We start from the raw sequence: 24,390 nt of genomic DNA, 5'->3' as shown, positions 1-24,390 counted from the left end.
GCTGGAGTGGGGTGGGGTGAGGGGGTTATTAGCAATAGCAATAGCATTTAGACTTATATATCACTTCATAGTGCTTTACAGCCCTCTATAAGCAGTTTGCAGAGTCAGCATATTGTTGGCAAGTTATACTAGCCTCAGATGATTTAAAAGCACTTCTGACATTTCACATTTGGAATAATGTACTGGAAATTAGCATATAAAGAATTGGAATGAATTTATCACAGGTAGATTAACAAGAAATGTTAATCACAGGAGAGGAATTATATCTAGAGATAATGACCATAATAGTATGTGAGGGAGACATTGAGAAATGGGACAAAAAATGATGCCTAGGGAGGAATCAAATAGATAATAGAGCTACATCCCTCAGCTGCATAGCAGGCAGAGAAATAGACTTAGAAGGTACCTTCCAGAACTTCTCAGGCTTATGTAAAGCTTGAAATTTGTACTTCAGATTAGCAAGATTCTCTTAATGTAGTCTTACAATAAAGTAACAGTAGCTCATCTCCTCTGGTTTTTTTTTGGTCTATCTGGGAAGGCTGACATAATTAGTTGATGTGATGCAAAGTAATGAACCATTGACCACTGCAACACTGGAAATGTATTGGTAAACAGAACATTATAAAGTATCTTCTGTTACTTTTTTTTAGCAACAACAATAGTGCTTAGACTCATATAAAGCTTCATATTGCTTTACAGGACTCTTTAGGAGGCTTATAGAGTCAGAGTATTGCCCCAAACAATCTGGGTCCTCATTTTATCAACCTCAGAAGGATCTTCTTAACCTTGAGCCGGTTAAGATCGAACTGCTGGAAGTTGGCAGAATTAGCCTGCGATACTGCATTCGAACCATTGCGCCATCATGGCTCTTTTTTCAGTTTTACCTCTTCAGATCAATGTGGGAAATTTGATTTAAAAAAAAACCACAAAAAAAACCCCAAAACAAAACTGGACAACAGCAGTATAGGTAAAATTGAGTATATTGTTTGCTATTCAGTATCCTAGTATTTACCTGCTCAGGCCCAGTGATGGCAGCAACAAGACCATGAAGATGAGGAAAGTGTAACACTTGTGCATAGTTGTCCTGTTCTCTCCAGACCTAGTGGCAGAAAGAATATTAGTAGATTTATAGGGCATATGGTTACTTCCAGTAGCTTTTGAGAAATAAAAGCCACATGGTGGTGAAATGCAAAATTTATTTATGTACTACTAATTATTCTACATCATTATGCAATGCACAATACAAACAAAGAATAAAACACTGAAACAGCAGCACATAAGTATGCATTATAATGACGATAAGTAACAGAGCAAGATCCTTAAGAAGTAAATCCTAAAGAAAAGATATTTCTGGAAGACTAATAATATTGATACAGAGCTGAGTTTCAAGTTATCTTACAGTGATATGGAGAGATGAATATACTTATGTACAAAAGACTTCTTGTGAACCAAACTTCATATTATCGGATATATTTATTTCATATCTAATACTCCATTTTGAGTTTGCAGGTATAGATTGAACACAGCATTGCAACAAACCATGTTTCAACATGTAGATCAATTGTATTTTTTTCTTTTTCCAAAATATGTCCAGAAGGAACCCTTATTACAAGATTATCTTGTTATTTACCCCAATAGTAAAACCTGAGTTGACCGCCTCTCTTAAATTTATTTTCAGAGGTGATACATGATGTGTAAGTCCACAAAAATAATTAAAAAATAATTCAGGGTATGATTCTGTGGTTGCAAGGAAGAAAAAAAATATAAGCAAGACTTAAATTCTGAATAACTTCAATTTTATTTTCCATCTTACCTAGTCCAATGAGCTTCAAAGAATGCTGAATAATACACAATTGTAGGAAGCAAAGCAGAGAAGCACCACAGTAATAGAGTAGGGAAGAACTGGGTGATGATAGGGTTCTGGCAAAAAAGATAAAACAATAATTCACCTGTTCCAAGCAACTTGTAGAAGAACATAGAATATTACATTTCTAGATGGAGTTTCTCCACAGTGCAATTCATAGCCACATAGTCCCAGTTTAAAAGAAGAAATCAGGAGATACATAATAGCTTTGTAGGTCTTAGCTCCCCTCTCACAGTATGCAAGCAGAAATCCTGAGTCATAAAATATCTAAGAACCCTAAATTTGGGTGACAAATTTATTCCACACATGAATATGAAGATTTCTGTATGCACAGTGAAACCATATTCTATTTCTTACACACAAGGTATTCAAATTTGCTGATGGAATATAGTATCTTTGCCTTCTAAAATCAGGTGCAAGGACACAGAATGGGTTCCAACAGCACCTATTCTCCCAAGTTACAATGGAAGGATAGAATGCACTTATTTGTACAAAGCTAGTATGGATCAGAACAATTCCTATATTTGTCTATTGGAAAAATATGAGGGCATCTCCTATTTTAGGATACCACTCTACATTTGAACTATGCTTACTTATATAAATTGCACTTCAGAGCTATAGAACCAAACAGATGAAGATCTAAATTCAGACATGATTTTTTTTCCAAAAAAGGAGAAAATCAATATATCTGTTCTGCAAGCCAATTAAATGTTTTGATCTTTTACAATTTTGTGATTTTAATGGCCATAAATGCAAAGTAGATTCAGTCTAGAGCAGACATGTCAAACACAAGGCCCGGGGGCCAGATCCGGCCCGCGAAGTGGTTTCATGCGGCCCGCGAAGCCATCCTGGAAACAGTGAGGGAACGGCCCCCACTGCCTTGGCCCTGGCCCAGAGACCCTCCTCCTGCCAGAGACCCTCAGATCTGTCCCACTCCTGCCCAGGCCCCCATAGGCACCCTTGATGCGAACGATGTAGAGCTGGCCACGCCCACCCAGTAGGCCATACACACTCTAGCCACGCCCACCCAGTAGGCCACGCCCACCCAGGCCATACCCACCCGGTCCCCTGAGGGCAACTGCAATGCTGATGTGGCCCTCAATGAAATTGAGTTTGACACCCCTGGTCTAGAGGCCCTGGCAGAATTCTGAAGCCCAGTTTGAATTTTTTAAATTCCAGTGATTGAAAGACAATGTTATCCACTGATATGCCCTTAATGCAGCTGCCCCAAAGAGATACCCTTTACATGAGTCTGACTTTGTCAGTACTGGCTAGGGATTATGGAATTTAGCCCAGCACATTTGAAATATATTAGGTGAGGAAGGGCTGTACCAGAGAATCCACAAAGGTTTGTGTGTGTGTGTGTGTGTGTATGTGTCTGTATGTGTATTCCAATGGAACTATGTTGTCATGTATCCTTTAACCTTCAAGCATCAATGTACATATATGCTTTAAGCACTAATGTGCTTGCTAAACCAGCTTGAGCCTATTTCTCATTGATATTTGGAAAATAAATAAACCAAACTGAGTTCAAGAACAATTTAAAAACCAATAGTAGAATTATATTTATGATCCATCAGCTAACTCTAACATATCAGCCAAGAACAACAACTGCAATCCTTTAACTCTGATTATCATTGCTAACAATACAGATTCCCTTACTTATCCTTACCACTTCACTGGTTGCAATTACAAAGTGACTTCTGGCAGGCTCTTCCTCTGTTTTCCTTTCAAAAGCCACATACTGAACGATCAGGCTCAAGTCTACAGAAAGGGTTGGGGATTTTGTATGTGTGTGTGTGTGTGTGTGTGTGTGTGTGCGCGCGCGCACCTGCCTGAACTATGCTGAAACAGGTATTCTGTTTTTGCCATAAACTTAACAGGACAAGGGAAGATCTTCATTGTAAGCCTCATATGGTCAAGATCTTACATTCAGGTATTCGACAGGCTTAGTGACATTGAACTTGTCCATTGTGCTGATGATAATGGCAGGTGTGGTGAGAAAGAACAGCAAGATGAAGAGCACCACATTGATGATCAGGCAGCGGATCCACCAGAAGAAGCCACGTATTGAGAGATGCTCCCTGGAGGAGAGAGACAACACAAAGAACCTCTTTTAAGTGTGGAAGAATCCAATGCCAATTATGGAAGGTGGGACTGCATTTTAGGATGATATCCTGGCCATCCTCTTTATTGCTGAATTCCAGTTTTAAAAGCTAGCCTGTTCACCGACAATATTATCAATGAGGCCGAGCCCCTTCTAAAGTTCCAGGAGAAGGATCCCTCTTACTGGCACTCTCACATACCTATCAGAAGCACAAAGATTTATTGAGTTCCCCTTTTTAGGCCAACTTACCAGTAGATGTTTTGAGGGTCAGGTGCATAAGAGACTGTCCAGTTTGAAACATGAAGAGACTCACTGCATGAAGAAGCCTTGGGCTCCCCACGACACTTGCAGCCCTGGCACTTGCAAGCATTGAAGTCTTTAAGGATTCTGGAAGAAAGTGGACAGGGAATAGATAAGGAGGTGATCAAAGGCCTTTTTATACATTTTTGTGATGTGACAATAGCTATCAACCAATTTAAATTATTCTGTTAGAAATTAGAACAGAAAGAAAAAAAACCATGATTTTAAGAGAGAACTTCAGAAAACCATGAAGTCTGGAGGTGTGTTAAAAAAAGGCTTCCTTCCTTCCTTCCTTCCTTCCTTCCTTCCTTCCTTCCTTCCTTCCTTCCTTCCTTCCTTCCTTCCTTCCTTCCTTCCTTCCTTCCTTCCTTCCTTCTTCTCTCCCTCCCACTCAAGATTTAAGTCAATGAAATAAACTGGCAACAGTTTTAAAGACCAGTGTAAACTGAATTGTAGAATATGGAGGAATCCTGAAATTGCAGTTATGTCCAGTTGTGCTCGGACTAATTAATGTACATGATCTATTACAGAATGAAGTAGCACCGATACTTTTAAGGGGGAACTAGATATTTCTACTGAAGACGGGTTTTCCACTGAGTGTTGGACAGATTCTCTGATGCTTCTTTCAGAAGCAGCAGCACTTGGGATTTGTCATTTCATTTATTTAATAGATGCGACTCCGGGTGAGGTATAAACATAGCTACATAACAATATAAAAATAATCAAACATAAATAAATGTATAAAAAGCCCAAGATTGTGGACTAGCTATTTGACCTCACTGCTGACCATCTCTTTATTTGTGAGAATCTCAGGGACTAAGATATTGAGGATCTTAGGTTGTCTAGTTTGATGTTTTCCCTCCTTCTTTTCTACAAGTCAAAAGTTTCTCCAGCCTGACCTCTATAGACTTACATAGCGGTTATGGCCTCATTATGGAAAGTCACAAATGCCATGCCCAGTGGCTTCTCATTGACTTTTTCTTTTTCCTTCTTGTAGTCCTCTTTCAGCTTCTCCTCCAGGCTGGTATAGTACTCAATGGCTTCCACCTGCATAAATATCCACAAAGCAAGAGACTTAGTCCCAAAGCGGGTGTCCTACATCATTAGCCCAACACATAACAATATTGCATTTACTCAGTGATCTGCCCAAGAAATGAGAATTACTGATCACCTTAATATTTTGATTTCACAGTCCATTAAATGCAAACCATTTAAGTAGAAGTATGTTAGAGGGCAAATCATTGTCCATTAGCTTAGGTCTGTTGTGGGAATAAAAATGGAATAATTAGATTCTGATCCATTTTGGTAAGGACCATTTTGAATAAGATAGATACAAACTCTCTGTCATTAACTACAATATGAAGGCTACTGCTAAGTTTGTAAGCCGCCCTGAGTCTTCGGAGAAGGGCGGGATATAAATGGAATTTAAATAAATAAATAAATAAATAAATAAATAAATAAATAAACAAACTGAATAATCAGCAACTGAAACTGATACATATTATCCCCAGGAGCTTCTCAGTAATATAATAAAACAAGAAGATGCCCTAGCAAAAATAGAGCTGGTAAGTTCTGGTAACCAATCTCAAGTTCTTCTCCCTGGGTGCACAAGTAATAAATGTCAGACAGTGACATCAGATCAGGAGAAGGAGCTTCTCTGGATTCTCTTTTTTTAATGCTATTTCCTAGCACCATCCCCCAGTCACTTGTTATTAACCAGCCCTTCTTTGCACCTCTTCACAGCCTTTGATAACACAACAGCAGAGATGGCCACAGGGCTTTGGGTTGATCATTGAGGGGGTATTCTCCTTGGTCTGCAAATTGGTAAAGTAGATTTTTCCACGTTCTGCCTTTTTTCTGAAACAAAAGATTGTAAGAAAAGCAGAAGCTCAGAACAGGTAGCAGTGATCATTGCAATCCAAAGTAAGCTATGTACAGGCTAAGTGTGGTGAGACAGCAAGATTTCATTGGCATTTGTCTGCACATACTTCTGTTGCAGTAAAATGATCCCACCTGTCTCCAGTTTGCCAACACAAATTCCTGCACTTTAGCATCTTCCTTTAATATACACCCTTCAGTGTAGAAACAGAGCATCAGAAAGCTTTTGCCAATCTGCACTTACAGCAAGTGAATGCAATAGCGCAAACCAGCCAATTTTCTGGCATACCAGTTCAATAAGGAACTTGTGTGTGCTGGGAACTGGAATTGGACGATCAAGTTCATTTCATTTTTAAATGTTAGCTTTATCCAACTATTATGAAGCAATACCTGGGTACTTCTAAAACTAAATAAAAATATGGAATGTGAAGGAAAACAATCCTTCCTACTTCCGTGAATTAACTGACATTTAACAGAGGAAGGAGTGGTTTATGCCACAGCAACCTCCCAACTGAGAAAACAATGTTTGAACTAGATTAGAGTGTTGGGGTGACTCAAAATAGGAGTATCTACATATGGTGGAGGTAGGCCAATCCCTCATCTTATGATTAGGTTTAATCTTTTTTATTGTACTGTCCTGGTTTTAAGGTATGGTCAGTGATTTGACTTATGATTAAATTTTATTGAGTTTTCACTGGTTACATATAATTTTATTTTGTTATAGTTTCTCCAACTAATTCATAAAAGAATACATCCCCCTTTGTTACTGGATCTCTGTAGTGACTGGAAAACCTATTAACCCTTTATAGACCATCAGATTACTGTTACTCTGCTTTCCAGGGGTAGCTGACAATCTTCACTATATCTAGAAAGCTAAGTAAGCACAACGTTGTTCCAGAGAATATATGAAATTCGCTCTTCCATTTTGTTGTTTCCAAGTTCTCAACAGTCCCTAAACCTGGGTCCATCATTCACAGAAAGTTCTCAATATCACTTGGTTTTGATTAAGAGTTCTTCACATGTCATTGTCAGCCCATTGGGATAAACCAGACATGAATCCCAAAATCATGAATACTATATTTTTATTGTAGGGTTACAGTAACAGAATCTTGCAACTCTGAATGTGCCTCTCCCTCTTTGCCTTTACCTAAAGAGAACTAAAGAGGGTCAAGTCTGAGACATTATATTCCTGAGATTTCTCTTATTTGACCATTGCCTTGGCTTTTCCTTCTGTTGCTCAGGATGATTCTCACTGCCTGTTAGAGCCAGATACTGGAATCCCTGGTTGAACATATGCTCTAACTCTGCTCTATTTGCTGTCCAATACTCACCCAGCTGTATTTTGCTCTTTATATCATAATGTTGTCCACCAGAACCAACACCCTTAACCTCCACCCTAGCTACAGGATTCATTATTATGAATATCAAAAATGGATGATGCTTTTTACTTCAGGTGTCACCTTGGACAACAATAGCCAAGACTTTCACAACACGGCACCTTCCAGATACATCAAAATTGAGACTCTCAGAATGTCCCTCCATTGCAATTTAATTGTTCTCCTGGTGTGATAAGGCAACCCTGAGGGTCATGTGAAATTGCCCCCCACCCCCGATACATACACACCTTATTGTGCCATTACCAGAAACTCGTCTGACTACAATACTGTGGTATGATCCAACATGTGTGGCTTAATTTTACATCACTTAGAGCTAAGAATCATTAAAACTATAGCAAACACCATAGAGTTAATTTAATTGAAACAACAAAATAAATCCTAATGTTTCTCATAAAGTCCCAGAAAACATCCTGCTCACATACGTGACCCAGCTATGCTCAATTTTTATCACACGGCTCATTGCAGTCACCAGTTAATTGACCATAGTTGTTGAGAAAGCTCCAGGTTCTGTACCTTTCTGCATCAAGGAACATCAGCCGGGCTACATCATAGCAGGGCCGTGCTTCCAGCACTGTGCAATTTGCATAGGCCTCCCTACGAAACAAGAAAGATGCCCAGACAGGCTTATTAGGTTCCTGAAGAAAGTGCAAAACTTCAAAGATTCTGACTGATGATTGTAGTTGTGCTTTTAATCCTGAAAAGGAACAGCACCTTTGAAATGTTTTCTTTCCGAAAGAAATGGAACTTTTTGGAAATGGAACAGAAGATTAACCATATCCTTCATTTCTGTTATGTAGAAGAGAAATCACTTTTATCTAAACCAGCTCTTTATTGTCTTAGTGGGGAATATGCCACCTTCTAAATGTTATTAAGCTGCAATATCCCCATCCTGTTTTGTGGTCAGGAAGCCTGAGAGCTAGAATCCAAAAACAATTGGCTATGTTAAAAAAATAAATAAATAGCAGAGCTTTTTCTCCTTGACTGGATGAAGAATGAGTGACTTACTCAAAATGCTTTTTGATCTTTTCAGGTTCCGCATATTTTGAGATGCCATTTATGAAGAGAGTCCGTTTCACCTGGAATAGGTATGAGGCAACAAATAAGTAAAATAATATTTCTTCCCAAACAAGCTCAACTCCTGGAAATTTAACGAACATCTTTATGGAGTGTTCTTCAAGAAAGTCCCACATCTTCCCCATTGGGGGACAGATATATGTCATGGGACAATGGCTCTTGATGAGCCATTCATGAAATGCTTTAGCTGGAAGAACCTTCAAGAAACTGCCTTTAAGGAGGAGCTACTTTAAAGCGTATTTGGTACTTTGTCTCCACCTCTTCAAGCCTTTGGGGAGGAGAAACCTCAAGGAGAACTAACATTGACCTGGCCTGTTCCCAACTGCTTTTACTTTACAATGGAGTGGTAGGTGGTTGACAACTGGTCTAGGGCTCACTTAGACTTACCAAGTCATCCTCCTTGTAGCGCATCTTTGAAGTGTGGCGACGCATGCTGTACACAGTTAACAGCAAATACAAGAAGGCAAAAGAAGTGTGCAGCCATAAGAGGTTATTCCTGCCATAAGATTAAAGAAGAGAGCGGAGTTCAACCACTGCTAGAGGACGGCTCACTTGGTTAAGGGCCAACTCATATGAATTCCGGAGAAGTTTTTCCTAAAAGGATATGAATAATATTTGCTTGACCACACAGAATCTCTTGAAACACTTCAATGATCTTACTCACCCAGAATTCAGGTTAGCAATAGTTGTTCTGCCAAAACTGTAGGGGTTGTTTTCTGGATAGTAAAAAAAACAGGGTGGAAGGGAGAGAGGAGAGAGAGAGAGAGGAATGAACGAGATTATTGACTTAATTTTTTAAAATTTAGTTTGCTTTTATCTTTGAGGCTCCAAATGATTTATAATAAAAAATTCATTATAATGCAAAATGTCAGATATCTACTTTAAGTCTACAGATTCTTCAGCTACGAGAAAGTGTTAGGCCTGTGCCAGCTGCCACTTCCCAATCTGGAAATTCTCTCCTGTTCACTCAAGTCCAGAATACCATAAATTGCTTCAGTATTAAAAACAGTTCCTAATATTTTTGAGAAAACACTTCCTCCAATCCAGATTGCCCTTCGTAAAGATACTTTTTTCAGTAGTGAAGGAAAGCAAAGCATTAAGAGTTAAGTAAATAAGTTAAGTAGTTAAGCACTAAGTAAGCTGTATGTGTGTAGGAAAATTTTGGGGGGGGGGGTAATATAATGCCGGAGCATGTCCTCAATCCAATCCAATTTAAGCATCCCTTGTAAAGTAAGGACAGGAAGACAAAAGACCTCCACATTCAGCTAGGTACTTCCAGAAAGCAGAGCATCAACACAGTTTGGTTTCCGTGCCATTGATATGTAAGGATGACCTTGATGGACAAAAGGAAAAGATGCTACCTAAGAAATTATTAGATAATGAGCAGCCCCCAATGGCTTAATGCTCAGAGGAAGAAACTCAGAAATGACCACCCTAAATGATCAAACAGTTAAAAATGGCAGCAGGAAGTTTCTACTTTCAAACTTGCAAGATTCTGTTCATGTGTCCTTACAACAACATAGAAATAGTTGTATAGTCATGTTTGTTTTTTGGTTTACCCAGGAGAGTGATTTCCATATTGTGTAACAGTCTCCTAATGTGAGATCCTTAAAACTCACATGTCGGAGACTTCTGAGTTAGACGTCGTGGCGTAATGGGCGCAGGAAAATGGGGCTCCATTTTCCATGTCCGATTTTGCTTTGCTTGGGACCCTAAAAAGGGTGTAAAGTCACCCCAGAGAGGCGATGAAGAAGGCGGACCCTCATCGATTGCAGAGGGGCAGCAGCCCTTCCATTTGAGCAGAGGAAGCCCTTCAAACTGGAGGATGAAAGACCGGCCACGTTTATGTGGCCAGCCAGAAGCCACCGACAACCCAAGATAAGCACTAACTAGCAACTTATGAACAACACAGATGGAACTGGGTGAGAACAATCCTCTCTTTATAACTTTAAAATCTTTTCCTGGAAAAAAAAACTCCCAAAGCAAAGAATTCCCCAGATGATAGAGAGAAGGAAAATTTCCACCCCCTTTTCTCAGGAATAGAGAAGCAGCAAATAACTTTCTTCGAGGGGAAATTAGAGAAAACTACAAGATTAATTTGGATTTAATATACAGACATAGCTTTGACAAATTTGGGGTCTAAAAGTATTTTTAAGACTTTATATTTAAAAAGATATTTGGAAAGTTGGTGAAATAGATTTGGATTTAAAAGCTGGAAGATGGATGTTAACAACACCTAGTGGTGAACCTTGGCATTACAATTTATTATGTGTAAAGAAAATTTGGCATGAAGCCCGGACATAGATAAGGCTCTTTGTTGTTCCTGGAAACTTTCACTTTTGCAGACTGCAGCTGGGAAAAGGGGGAAAAATAAATAAATCCTTGGGCTGTTTTATCTGTATGAAGGAGACAATAAACCATTCTAAATTGGCCAGCCTGGATTACAAATATTGACTGACTTTTAGTTTCAAGAATTATCAAGAAATATTAAAAAACAGTGGGAAAATTGCTTCTGGATTATTTCTCTTTGGAAGAAAAGTGGATAATCAACAAGAAAATGTAAATGGACTTCAGAAAGAATTTTTCCCCATGTTGAAATAAATTCAAGAGACAATTGTTTTAAATTATGAGAAGACTAAAAATAATTTAAATAACATAAATGAGAAACTCTCCAACTTAAACTTACAACAAAAAACATTTAGAAAATGACCATAAAGAATGAACTAGCAACTGAGAAACCAACAGACAGGCGCAGATAAATAAAAATTTGGAAGACCCAGATATAACACCAGAAATGACCTTTTACTTTTCAAGACTTCAGATCATATTTGAGGACAAGGAAGAAGAACTGACAGAATGGATGACAAAGCTGTGTTAGGAAAAATGCTGAAAACTGGGGAACAAGAAACTAAAAGAGAAACTTAAGGAGAAAGAAAATGAAGGCTGCATAACAAATATAAATGGATTAAGTGTTTTTACAAAAATACTGTAATTAAATTGTCTTTTTTATTTCAAATAATATATACAGAAACAGAGGAAGAAATACTTGGTGATCTCAATGTACTGACTTGCAAAGTTATTTGGCAAAGTAAAAAAGCTAGAGTAAGACTGAAGAAAATAGAGGTCCTGACTAATTAGATGAGGTATTATACCATCTAATGGATGTCTGAATATGATTAAAAGAATAGACAATTGTTAGAAATAAAAGGACCATTATAAAATAGAAGGATGTGATTTGTAACTAGGATAATATAATTTTCTATAAGATGGAAATATGAAAATACTAAGAGGGCTGGTACAAAGGAATTACAATGTAATTAATTATGAGAAAAATGATAATTGATAGTTATTTTGAATATTGATGGGAGATTAAAATTGAAAAAAAGAGCAAAAAAACAATACGGATTGAATAAGGGAACTGTGATTGGAAATACATTTGAGATGTTTTGGCTAGAGAAGATATTATAAACTGATATTATGGACACTATGTATAACATTAGAAACATGTGATGAAGATGTATAGGTATTAATAGCAGTAAGAATTATACTTGCATAGTGGGGTAAAATGATTATTATTGGATGGTGTAGTATTGGATATTTTGAGTGAAAGTTAATATATACCACTGAATGATAAAAGAACCCAGACACCAAGTTGTTTATTAAGTACTTATGATTGTAAAACTTGAAATTAATAAAATATTTACAAAAAAAATAAGATTCACATAAGTCAGTGGTTATGTTTTTGTTTCCATTTTGCTGAGCTTTAGAACCCTTCCTGCTCTACAGCTTAATGACCAGGATGAACAAATGCTTGGAAGAGGCCATCCATGTCTTGCAAACTATCACATTTTCCTTCTTATCTCTTTGCTTAAGATATAATATTTACAAATACCATAACAAATTCAATGCAGAGTTTTCTTGTTTAGCCAGCCCCTTTTCCAGGCCAGTTGTCATTCTCTGCCCACTCAGCATGCTTACTTCTCCTTGGCTGTTACCCTAAATATTGTTTCTACAGCTGCAAATCTTGGTGTTCTTCCAAGCTTGCTGATGCATGGATAGCATTTCTCAGGCTAGATAAAGCCTAGATGAGATTTCAGAGGAAAATCTGTCTACCTGTATGTCTGAATCACTTCTGCTCTTTTGACCCACACAGCCAACAGTAGAAACACAGGTCGCAGAGTTGAGTGAGATCTCCCCCCAGCAGAGTTCTGGCACAAAATGCCCTCCACTTACCAAGAAGATCCCCTGAGAAATTCACTGGCAGGACAATTCCCACAGATAGGACACCTACGGCAACTAGCAACCCGATGATATGCCGCTGGAAGGAGAGGTAATGGACTGCGTCTGCCCCACACTTATCCCTGATTTCATCATCCCTGGAAAAGAAAAGAAATTGGGTAAGATTTGGAATAGCTTCAGGATTCTCGGGACTAGTCAAGATGTTCATCCAAAATGTCAGACCAATAAAGGAAAGCTTCTGCTAGTAGAAGTAGGTATACGCTCTTTAAGTTTGTCCTTCCTGAAGCAGATAATTAAATATCTGGCAAGAGGTTGGCTATCTTCTCTCAGTAGACTGGAGGCAGGGAAGATGGCTCCTCAGACTGACTGCCTCTCAGGAGGTTGGCCAATGTCAGAGGATGGTGACTGCTATGAAAATGGAGAAGGTAGAGTAGATTGGACCAGGGTGGAGAATATCATGCTCACTGGTCTTCCTTTCCATTCATTAAAACACCTTTCACTTTTCAAACAATTGTAGGGTAGTATACAGTAAAAATATAGAACAGAGTTGGAAAGGATCTTGGGGATCTTCTAGTCCAAACCATTGTTCAAGCAGGAAACCCTATACCATTTCAGACATATGTTTGTCCAGTCTCTTTTAAAAAACTTCCAGCATTGGAGCACCCACAACTTCTGGAGACACGTCGTTCCACTGATTAATTGTTCTAACTGTCAGGAAATTTCTTATCAGTTCTAGGTTGCTTCTCTCCTTTGGTTAGTTTCCATCCATTACTTCTTATCCTGCTTTCAGGTAGTTTGGAGAATAGGTTAAGTTCCACTTCTTTGTGGCAGCCCCTCAAATACTGGAACGCTGCCATCACATCTCCTCTAGTCTTCTTTTCACTAGACTAGACAAACCTAATTCCTGTAACTGTTCTTTGTATGTTTTATCCTCCAGTCCCCTAATCATCTTAGTTGTAATGGATCATGCAGAAGAGTTAAAATCAAGAATTATGTAGACAGAGCTGGAAATAAAGTTTCCATGCATCATTCCTATTTCTCTGAACTGCAAGCTAACTACTTTTAAGTTAATTAAAAGATGACATGCTTGGAGGAATTCTTATTTTCACTATTATATCACACAAATTTAAGAGCCCTGAAATTTCTATAACTCTCAAATGAAAACCAAAGAATCCTTCAACAGAGGAGATATTGGTTAATGTGCTTCTGTTACTTTCTATATATTAAAAGGAGGTATAAGCCCACCCACTTTGTTCTTTTAGAAAGAAACAACACATTACCAGACATCCCTGAGTCACTGAATCTGAAGTCCCCTTGACTGCAGAATAACTTTGAAGAAATGTGTTTAGTTTCTGAACATAAGATCTTTGTTAAGGCAATGTAGTAGTCCTCATGTAATGATGGTAATGGAGTATGCTCATTATGGTCGCAAGTTGTTAGGGTCATTAAGGAAGATGCCCACGTGATCGCCTTGCTTAATGACTTCCTTCCTTGTTCTCCCCAATGTGGTCATTAAGTGATTACAGGCCATTAAGTAGAACACAGGGTGCCTTAAGAGGTTGGGGACTCCCTGGAAGGTCTAGTGCAGGCTCAGATCCACCTGCTCTGGGCTTCCCAAGGTCTTCCCCACCCTGAGGCATCCCATGATCCATTTCCCCTTTATTTAAATAATAAATAAATAAATATGGGTAAGGCTATACTTTCTAAGACTGCCGGGAGAAATATCAACAACCTAAGATATGCAGATGATACCACTCTAATGGCAGAAAGTGAAGGGGAACTAAAGAGCCTCTTGACGCGGGTGAAGAAGGAGAGTGCAAAAGTGGGCTTGAAACTCAACATTAAGAAAACCAAGATCATGGCATCTGGCCCTCTCAATTCCTGGCAAATAGGTGGGGAAGAAATGGAGGTAGTGACAGATTTTATTTTCCTGGGCTCCAAGATCACCGCAGAGGGGGACTGTAGCCAAGAAATTAAAAGACGCTTGTTTCTGGGGAGGAAAGCTATGCCAAATTTAGGCAGCACACTAAAAAGCAGAGACATCACCCTGCCAACAAAAGTGTGTATAGTCAAGGCTATGGTCTTCCCAGTTGCAATGTATGGCTGTGAAAGTTGGACCAAAAGAAAGGCTGAGCACCAAAGAATTGAGGCCTTTGAACTATGGTGCTGGAGAAGACTCCTACGAGTCCCTTGGACTGCAAGGCGATCAAACCGGTCAGTCCTAGAGGAGATCAACCCTGACTGCTCTTTAGAAGGCCAGATCCTGAAATTGAAACTCAAATACTTTGGCCACCTAATGAGAAGGAAGGACTCACTGGAGAAGAGCCTAATGCTGGGAAAGATTGAGGGCAAGAGAAGAAGGGGACGACAGAGAATGAGGTGGCTGGATGGAGTCACTGAAGCAGTAGGCGTGAGCTTAAATGGATTCCAGAAGATGGTAGAGGTCAGGAAGGCCTGAAGGAACATTGTCCATGGGGTTGCGATGGGCTGGACACTACTTCGCAACTAACAACAACAACAACAACATACTTTCTATCACATACTGATAGCATAAAAAGTGTTAAGAGCAATAGCAATTAATATTGGTGGCATTTAGTCACTAGAATGGAGAAACATCTGCATGGAAATGGGATAAACTTACTTTATCCTGAAGATCGCTGTCAACCAGGAGCAAAAACCCTACGGAGAGGCAAAACAAGGCAATGTTATTCAGAGTTCTTTTTTCCCCATTTTCAGAACATCTGCTAGCATATACAAGTAATCATAAGAAACAAAAGTGCTCTATTAGGTTCCCCCCTCAATTGAAAACGGGAGAAAGAAAATAGAAGAATGGACTGGAAAAGTTCTAGGACATAGAACACTACACAATCGGATAACGATTAAAATAATCCTAAATTATAAAACAAGATAGTTCTCTTGTCAGAATCCAAGATCCATTATTGTAATCACCCAAGATCTCGTAAAAAAATATATCACTTTGTTGAACCTCTACATTTCAGATTTAAATTGTACAAAAGCGTATCAGCCTGTTTCCAACATAAATGATCAGACAATGATAATGTGCATTAAAATCTTTCCTAAATTCCAAAAATAAGCAAACAATACTGGCCCCAAATAATTTGAGATTGAGAGCCAGTTTGGTGAAGTGGTTAAGGCACCAGGCTAGAAACTGGGCAATAGTCATTCTAGTCTGGCCTTAAGCACAAAGCCAGCTGGATGACCTTGGGCCAGTCACTCTCTCTCAGCCCTGGAAGGAGGGGTAATGACAAACCATTTCAGAAAAATGTTGCCAAGAAAACTTCAGGGACCTGTCCTAGCAACCTGAGAACTGGACACGTTTGTACAGAAGAAAAAAAAGGGTGGTTATTTGTCCAGATTTAGAAACAGAACTGCCTTAGACTGTTTCAGAAATGAGGATGGTTTTCTGGTGAATAAATAACAGAAAGTTCTTACTGCATAGATGCATCTTTTCTGCTATTAATATTGAACTCCAGTGACTAGCACTGACAGATGAAAAACAAAATGGAGGTGCTGGGGAAAAAAAAGCGGGATTGCTCAACCAGCTCTTGAATCACTTGAGGTTAGCTAAAATACAATTTCAAAAACAACTGAAAGAGACAACTCTTCCTCTTCAATAGGGCCATGGGACATTTTCAACAAGCAATCCATTTCTATGAGCTAACAAGCAATCAACAGCATTTCCCTCTTCTCTATCACCTCTCTTCTCTCAATCACCTCTCTTCTATCAGATAGTTGTAGAGTTTTACAGGTCTATGGGAGTCTGTTCAGGCAGGAAACCCTTTACTATATCAGACAAATGGCTGTCCAGTCTCTTCTTAAAAACTTCCAGTGTTGGAGCATTCACCACTTCTGGAGGCAGGTTGTTAATTGTTCTTTCAGGTTTCTCCTTAGTTCTAGATTGCTTCTCTCCTTGATTAGTTTCCATCCATTGCTTCTTGTCCTACCTTCAGGCGCTTTGGAGAATAGCTTGACTCCCTCTTCTTTGTGGCGGCCCCTGAGATATTGGAAGACTGCTATCATGTCCCCACTCGCCCTTCTCTTCATTAAACTAGACATACCCAATTCCAGTAACCGTTCCCTGTATGTTTTAGCCTCCAATCCCCTAATCATCTTTTTTGCTCTTCTCTGCACTCTTTCTAGAGTCTCAACATCTTTTTTACATCGTGACCAAAACTGGATGCAGTATTCCAAGTGTGGCCTTACCAAGGCATTGTAAAGTGGTATTAGTACTTTACGTGATCTTGATTCTATCCCTCTGTTAATGCAGCCTAGCACTGTGTTGGCTTTTTTGGCAGCTGCAACACACTGCTGGCTCATATTTAAGTGATTGTCCACTAGGACTCCGAGATCCCTCTCACAGTTACTACTATTGAGCAAGGTACCACTTATGATATACCTGTACATTTGGTTTTTCTTGCCTAAATATAGAACCTTACTTTTTTCACCATTGAATTTCATTTTGTTAGATAGCACCCAGAGTTCAAGTCTATCTTAAGCCTGTCTTCTGGAGTATTGGCTATTCCTGCCAGCTTGGTGTCGTCTGCAAATTTGATGAGTTCCCCATCTATCCCTCATCCAAATCGTTGATGAAGATCTTGAAGAGCACTGGGCTTAGAACAGAGCCCTGGGGCACCCCAGTACACACTTCCCTCCATGTAGATGCAGTCCCATTAAGGACCACACGCTGAGTATGGCCGGTCAGCCAGCTACGAATCCATCTGGTGGTGATGCTGTCTAACCCACATGCAGGTAATATGTTTGTTCTGGTTGCATTGTGGCTCCCTTCTGCCCGTTCTGTGAAGTGGGACCTTTGATGTCTCTTCTGAAGCCCTGCCCTGAAAGTATCACTGTGTTCAGCAAACAGGCATGCTACCTTGGATTAGGAACATCCTAATTAAGCTACTATGACTGAAACTAGGGTGAAACAAGTAGGATGAAAAAGCATTTTAAGAGAAAGAAATGTCCTGATAGTGAAAGGAATACAAAGATTCTTGCATATTGGCTATCTTTGTAGATTTATAATTATCCTTTAGTTTCTTATATGCTCTTTTCTGGAGGATGTGATTTGCTTTATACCAGTGGTATGCAAAATGTTCCCAAGCTCAAAACATTCCAAGCTCAAAATGTTCCATTTTAAGCTTGAAATAACTGTCCTGACCTCACTAGAAGCTCCTACAGCAGACATGTCAAACTTGCGACGTCACGTGATGTCGTGCGACGTATCGGAACTTTTTCCCATTGCTGGCAATGGGATGGGTGCAGTTTCTCCATGACGCTCCGGCCAGTGGGCCGGCAGTTTGACACCCCTGTCCTACAGTGTTTTAACTATTCTACAAGCTAGGAATGCCTCTAGCCTAATTGGAACATTTCTGATAAGACTGGAACAACTGCATTTAAAGTTGAGATGGATATTGCATATCCTCAGTTTATATATGAACCCCTGCTATTACCTACGCACTCCAAATTGTTTAGTTGGCTATGTTTTATTGATTTCTTATTTCCTTTAGCACGTTTTTGTGGGGAGATAGTAGACATGGATGTAAAGATTTTCTTTAAAAGGGTTAGATGCATTTCCACTTTCTGAATCACAGCTGTTCCTTTTAAACCTGGGAAAGAGGTTATTTCAAGATTTTTGCTATCCTGAAAAGGACTAGCTGCACCAAGGACAAAACCTTTTATTTGCTTCCACTCACATTGTCTCTTTGGTCAAAATCCACTGAGCTGGAGACAGAAGTGAGGCGTTCATAGCGATCATGGCTATCAGAGTGTAGAGCAGACGCAACACTGAAACGATAACAGAAAAGCTCATTAAGTGAAGCTCACAGACGCTTAAAAGAGGAGAACCCAAAGGTCAGGACAGTTAATGCAAGGCAGTTTGGCCCAGGCAAGATGAAGAGAAAACTTCCAGAGAAGGCAGAAAGCAAAAGAGAAAAGCCATTACCAAAGATTGTCTTTTCTTTCCTTTCCCTCAGATCCAGTGCATATACATCTGTGATAGAGCTAACTCTACTAGGCAGGTACAGTCGTGGTTTAAACATGGGTATTTCCAATTCCTGACTGATGGTGCTTCATATGGAACACATATGGCAGGCTATCGTAATAAGAATACAATGTACATCCTGACTAATCAACATTTGGTAAGAATTCTACAGGTATGGGAGAATCGCATAATTTGCATAATTTATTATGACCTGCCATGGAGTGGGTCAAAGACAAGTGCAGGCAATACATCCCCATTCTCAATGGCTGGAATTTCGTGAAGTCACCCACTGAGATTCCAGCAGGTTCAGCCTATTTGTGGCAGAACCAATCTAAGCAGAGGGATGTGTATTTACTGAAATGTCTTCTGGATGCTAAAGAGTTGTACCAAGCACCACATTTTACAGTCATTACTTTAGCACAATTGCAATGTACAAATGACCCTGTTCATGAGCTAACAAATCCCCACAGAAATTAATGGTGTGGCAGCTGTCCAATCTCCATGCTTGCAACAGAAACAATAAATAACATCTCATCAATTGCAGGATGATGGCTACTTTGCAGGGAAATGGCAGCTGATGAAGTAGTGCCTTGTGGCCTCATCATCTGCTTCACATTTTTGCTGTGAAAGTCAGAGGAAGTACAATTTATACAGCGCTTTTAGACCTTTAAACAGGTAATTGCAATAAATAAGGATGAAACACTGAAAATGATCTTCCAGTGTGTAGTCTACGAGAGAGGGAGTTCCATTCTCCAATTTTCCGTGCTATCACAAGGTTTGATCCGTGATGCTGTAAGAATGCAAGTACCATCTACTGTATCTATGGATAGAATGGACAGAAGAGGAGAAAAAAAGTTTAGGCCTGCCTCAAAAGATGAATGAAGAAGAGCTATGAGAGTTTGCGCACTCCTTGTGAACCAGCAGCCAGGAAGCTTCCTATGAAATTATTAGCAGACAATACAAATATAGACATCGACACAGACATAGCCACCAATAAATAAAGAAATAACCCAGATCCCGCATAAGACACATTTATTTTAAGGAATTTAATATAACATGCTAGTAAAGAATGTCAAATTAATAATAATAAGAATTAAGAAAATGAAAGTATTAGTGCAATGTGATGTGCAAGTGAATACAAATTGGAATGAAAAAAACTTTTTGGATCTGGTGAGCCTAAATATCACTGCCAAAGATTTATACAATTATACAACATATTATACAAACTGCATACAATCGAACAATTGGAACTGAAAATCTAGTATGTGATAACATAATTAAGTTTGAACTAATACATACATACATAAAAAGGTAAAGGTTCCCCCGCACATGCGTGCTAGTCGTTTCCAACTCTAGGGGCCGGTGCTTATCTCTGTTTCAAAGCCAAAGAGCCAGCGCTTGTCCGAAGACGTCTCCGTGGTCATGTGGCCGGCATGACTAGACGCCAAAGGCGCACGGAACGCTGTTACCTTCCCACCGGAGTGGTCCCTATTTTTCTACTTGCATTTTTACGTGCTTTCGAACTGCTAGGTTGGCAGAAGCTGGGACGAGTAACAGGCGCTCACTCTGTTACGCGGCACTCGGGATTCGACCCGCCAAACTGCCGACCTTCCGATCGACAACCTCAGCGTCCTAACCCACTGAGCCACCGCGTCCCTTATACATACATACATACATGTATGTTATTAAATGGTTTCTATCATTTTAGTAATTAATCAAACTAATTGGGCCCTTCTTTTATCTGCACTAAATAAAAGTTATAAAGTTGGTTCACATGGTGTGGTAGGATGGAGGGTTTGTTGTCACTGTGTGGAGGGAGGGAGCACGGGGAGAGGCTCAGCTAATCTCAATGTACGCATGTTGTACTTTGACAATAAAGGTTTATTATTATAAGAATCAGAAAGGATTTCTTTCTGCTTTTTTAAAAAACTCAAATATACCAAGCTCTCAAATACATATTCAAATACACTTTGGTAGATGCACCAAGGACCACATTTCTGGCAAACCATGTCTATATAACTGTCTAGAACATAGCATGGATGTGTCCATGACTATGTTGGAGTTGAGTCTGACTTGAAGAAATAATGCTTGTACTGCTGTGCATAAACAAAATGAACATGGAAAGCATCTGGCCACAAGGGAGAGCCAGTGGATAGTATATTACCTAGCAAATTTCAGTAGTGTAAGAAGTGGCAGTGGCTGATGTAACAAGAGGTAAGATGAGTGTGGTGGATTCCCAGCAGATCTGTCAACCTCCTAAACCTCTCCAAGAATGAATGGGCCCTTTTGAGTATTCACCTGTCCCTCCTCATTGCTACTGAAGACTAAGGAAAAGCAACATTTGGCCTTAAGCAAGATATCTATACTAACAACTGTTCAACTCCTTTATTAAGATTATTTATCTTAGTCTTAAGGTTCTATACTACCGCACAGTATAAACTGCTGAGAACTGCTTCCCATTTGAAGATTTTTCTACTTCTTTGGCTAAAGTTCTATCAGACTCACAGACAAAATCAAACAAACTGATGAATGCTTTTTTGTAATGCATTTCCTGGAAGTTTCATCATGTATGCAGGATAAGCCACAGGCAAGAAACACAGTGTAGGGAAACTATTTTCTCTGTTGATGGCTTTGATGGTGTAATCAGACCTTTATTTGGTTGAATTATGTACGTAGGTTCTATCTTTCCATTTCTGAAAAATATGAAGTTATATTGAAGAAAATCTCTGAACTAACTGGATCTTGAATTCATTAACAAATACAAGCATTGTGGGCCTGGGGCAAAAACCCTCTCCAGCCAGTCCTCTTAAGCTGCCTTAAAGGTAAAGGTTTCCCTGCACATGTGTGCTAGTCGTTTCCGACTCTAGGGGCCGGTGCTCATCTCCGTTTCAAAGCTGAAGAGCCAGCGTTTGTCCGAGGACGTCTCCATGGTCATGTGGCCAGCATGACTAGACGCCAAAGGCACATGGAACGCTGTTACCTTCCCACCGTAGTGGTCCCTATTTTTCTACTTGCATTTTTATGGGCTTTTGAACTGCTAGGTTGGCAGAAGCTGGGACGAGTAACAGGTGCTCACTCTGTTACATGGCACTTGGGATTCGACCTGCCAAACTGCTGACCTTCTGATCGACAAGCTCAGCATCCTAACCCACTGAGCCACCGCGTCCCTTGTAAGTAAGCAAGTAAGTAAGCTGCCTTACTTGCTCTTAATCCCACAAGAACTTGGGAGCAAAGAAACAGCAATGGGATCAGGGGCAGCTGCTTCTACTGAGTTGCCTTCTCTTTTGACAGCAAGAGAGAGTTGCCTTCTCTTTTGACAGCAAGAGACAGCAGGCTAGTAAAAGAGATCTTCTAATAGATATAGAAATCAGCATACAAGATCATTTGAATCTAAGAGAATAATTTTACTCATTATAGGTCTCCTTCTTCCTTCCTTCCTTCCTTCCTTCCTTCCTTCCTTCCTTCCTCCCTCCCTCCCTCCCTCCCTCCACTTACAACCATTCATTTGGTAACTGTTCACAGTTACAATGCCACTGAAAAAGTGACTTATGACCCTTATGACCATTGCAGCACATGGGTGATCAAAATTCGGACGCTTGGCAGCTGGCATGTATTTATGATGGTTGGGGTCATGTGATCACCTTTTGCAACCTTCTGACAAGCAAAGTCAATTTCACTTAACAATCATGTTACTAACTTATGAATTCCAGTGATTCACTTAACAACTGCAGCAAGAAAGGTTGTACAATGGGGCAAAATACAGTTAACAACTGTCTTGCTTAGCAGTAGAAATTTTGGGTTCAATTGTGGTCGTAAGTTGAGGACTACTTGTACATACATACTATATCTATATACACGTGCACACATACAAGATTTAGTGAGTGATTTTTTTGTGTGTGTTTCTTATCCCAATCCAGCATAATAATGCAGAGTTCAGTGGAATCCCAGCAAAACCAAAAGCTATACTACTAAGTAATGCTTTTTAATATCATTATATTTAAAATGCATGCAAAGGTCAAAAGGAACACAATCAGAACTATGCTGGATGAGCCCAAAGACCAGATAGTCCTATATTTTATTCTAGTAGCCAACCATAGCAACTACAGCTTTCCCCCAAAGTCTTACTGGAGGTAATGAGGCATTGTGGCACATAGCCATTAATAGCTTTATCTTGAATTTATCTAATGCCCATTTAAAATAATCTAAGGTAGCTGATGTCTCTGCTTGTTGAACTGCGTAATTTATGCACGTGTTCTATTTTCTTCTGAATTCTCGTATAAATGGTTCAAGGGCAGAGACTTTTTACAAGTAAAACATAGATAATCCATATAATCCATTAGTACTCTGCGGATTATCCTGTCACCAAATTCAGAAAAGGCAATAAACAAATAATAAGACCTTCCCCATCACAGTTTATCCTGCCAAGATTAACTAAAATACTTCCTATATCTATCTACTCTCTAAATTTCTAAATTAGTAACAATGTTTGTTTCAGCAATTAACATAGCTATCCATGACAATCTTCTTCATTACTCCTCTCCTCCAGTTCTTGTTTACATCATTAGCTTCCATGCAGTGCATGTCAATCTGGTGCTTTCTGGACGTTGGGGACTACAACTCCCATCCTAATCCACAGTCAGCACAATCTATGATGTGTAATGTCTGGTGTGTACCAGGGTCAGGAAAGGCTCAGGAAGTACAAAGGGCATGGGAGAGTTAAGTGTGCAGTGTTCAATGTGGACGCCAAAATAAAAGAAATCAAGCCCTTATTTCCAAAAAGATTAGTCCCAAAGCAAGAGGAGAAAATGGTAACAGCAGTGGCAGAAACGAGAATTAAACACGTGGAAAAATCCACAACATACTATTCCCTTTCCTCTTGCTCTTGTTGCCAGCGTCGCTTCCTGAGAACAGAAGAAAAATAATTAAAATTAAAAGAGAGAGTTACCAACAGGTTACCACCATCTGAGTAAAGAGTCAGGATCCTTATCCCCTCTGGCTGACATTTCACAGTCCTAGGAAAGAAACATTTCACCAAATCTGATTAGAAAAGAACAAATAAACGTGGCTAAAGCTCACTCACTGTGCAACAGACAGAGATCTTCCTGGACCGTGACTGACTTTCTCTTGGTTTTTTTTCCCCTGAAATCAGTTCTGCCTTCCTATCATTTACTTCCCCAAATTTCAAATGTTAAAGAAATGTCGTAGCACATTTATTATAAAATAAAATTTATTTTAAATTAAATTTATTATAAAATTAAAAAAGATTCTGCAGAAACACAGGGCATAATCCCAAGATGCATTTAACAGCTGCAAATGAAAATTATAAATGCAGAAACAAACTAGGTGATATTCTAGAGAGCGTCCTCTCGCATTGTATTGTGGTTTGGTATGCTGGCCTGACAGCCGCGGATAGGAAGATATTACAGAGGGTGGTGAGCATAGCACAAAACATCGTGGGCTGTCCCCTGATACCACTGGATGACATCGCCAGGGCTCGCTGCCTTGGAAAAGTGAGGAAAATTCTCAGGGA

General features: G+C 39.5%; 1 protein-coding gene across 5 annotated transcripts in view; it reads right to left on the bottom strand.

Moving 5' to 3' along the window:
• Positions 1–24,390, bottom strand: part of TMEM63B (transmembrane protein 63B) — a 102,629-nt gene that overhangs the window by 12,173 nt on the left and 66,066 nt on the right. For 4 of the 5 annotated variants that reach the window (XR_014028295.1, XR_014028296.1, XR_014028297.1 and 1 more), the window contains exons 4-17: positions 23,723–23,757; positions 18,574–18,664; positions 15,501–15,538; positions 12,854–12,996; positions 9,285–9,336; positions 9,008–9,116; positions 8,552–8,622; positions 8,060–8,140; positions 6,005–6,128; positions 5,185–5,318; positions 4,221–4,358; positions 3,795–3,948; positions 1,814–1,920; positions 1,013–1,099 (exon numbers count right to left, since the gene is read on the bottom strand). Coding sequence is in view for 2 of the 5 variants with exons in the window: in XM_081342125.1 (XP_081198251.1) it covers positions 1,013–1,099; positions 1,814–1,920; positions 3,795–3,948; positions 4,221–4,358; positions 5,185–5,318; positions 6,005–6,128; positions 8,060–8,140; positions 8,552–8,622; positions 9,008–9,116; positions 9,285–9,336; positions 12,854–12,996; positions 15,501–15,538; positions 18,574–18,664; positions 23,723–23,757 (1,364 nt within the window). In the remaining 3 variants the exon portion in view is untranslated. The remainder of the gene's footprint in view (positions 1–1,012; positions 1,100–1,813; positions 1,921–3,794; positions 3,949–4,220; positions 4,359–5,184; positions 5,319–6,004; positions 6,129–8,059; positions 8,141–8,551; positions 8,623–9,007; positions 9,117–9,284; positions 9,337–12,853; positions 12,997–15,500; positions 15,539–18,573; positions 18,665–23,722; positions 23,758–24,390) is intronic. The other variant, XM_081342126.1, reaches the window with a different exon arrangement.

The sequence above is a fragment of the Vipera berus genome, assembly GCF_964194415.1.
Source record: "Vipera berus genome assembly, chromosome: 1".
NCBI lineage: Eukaryota > Metazoa > Chordata > Lepidosauria > Squamata > Viperidae > Vipera > Vipera berus.
This window is presented reverse-complemented; position numbering and strand designations above follow the sequence as displayed.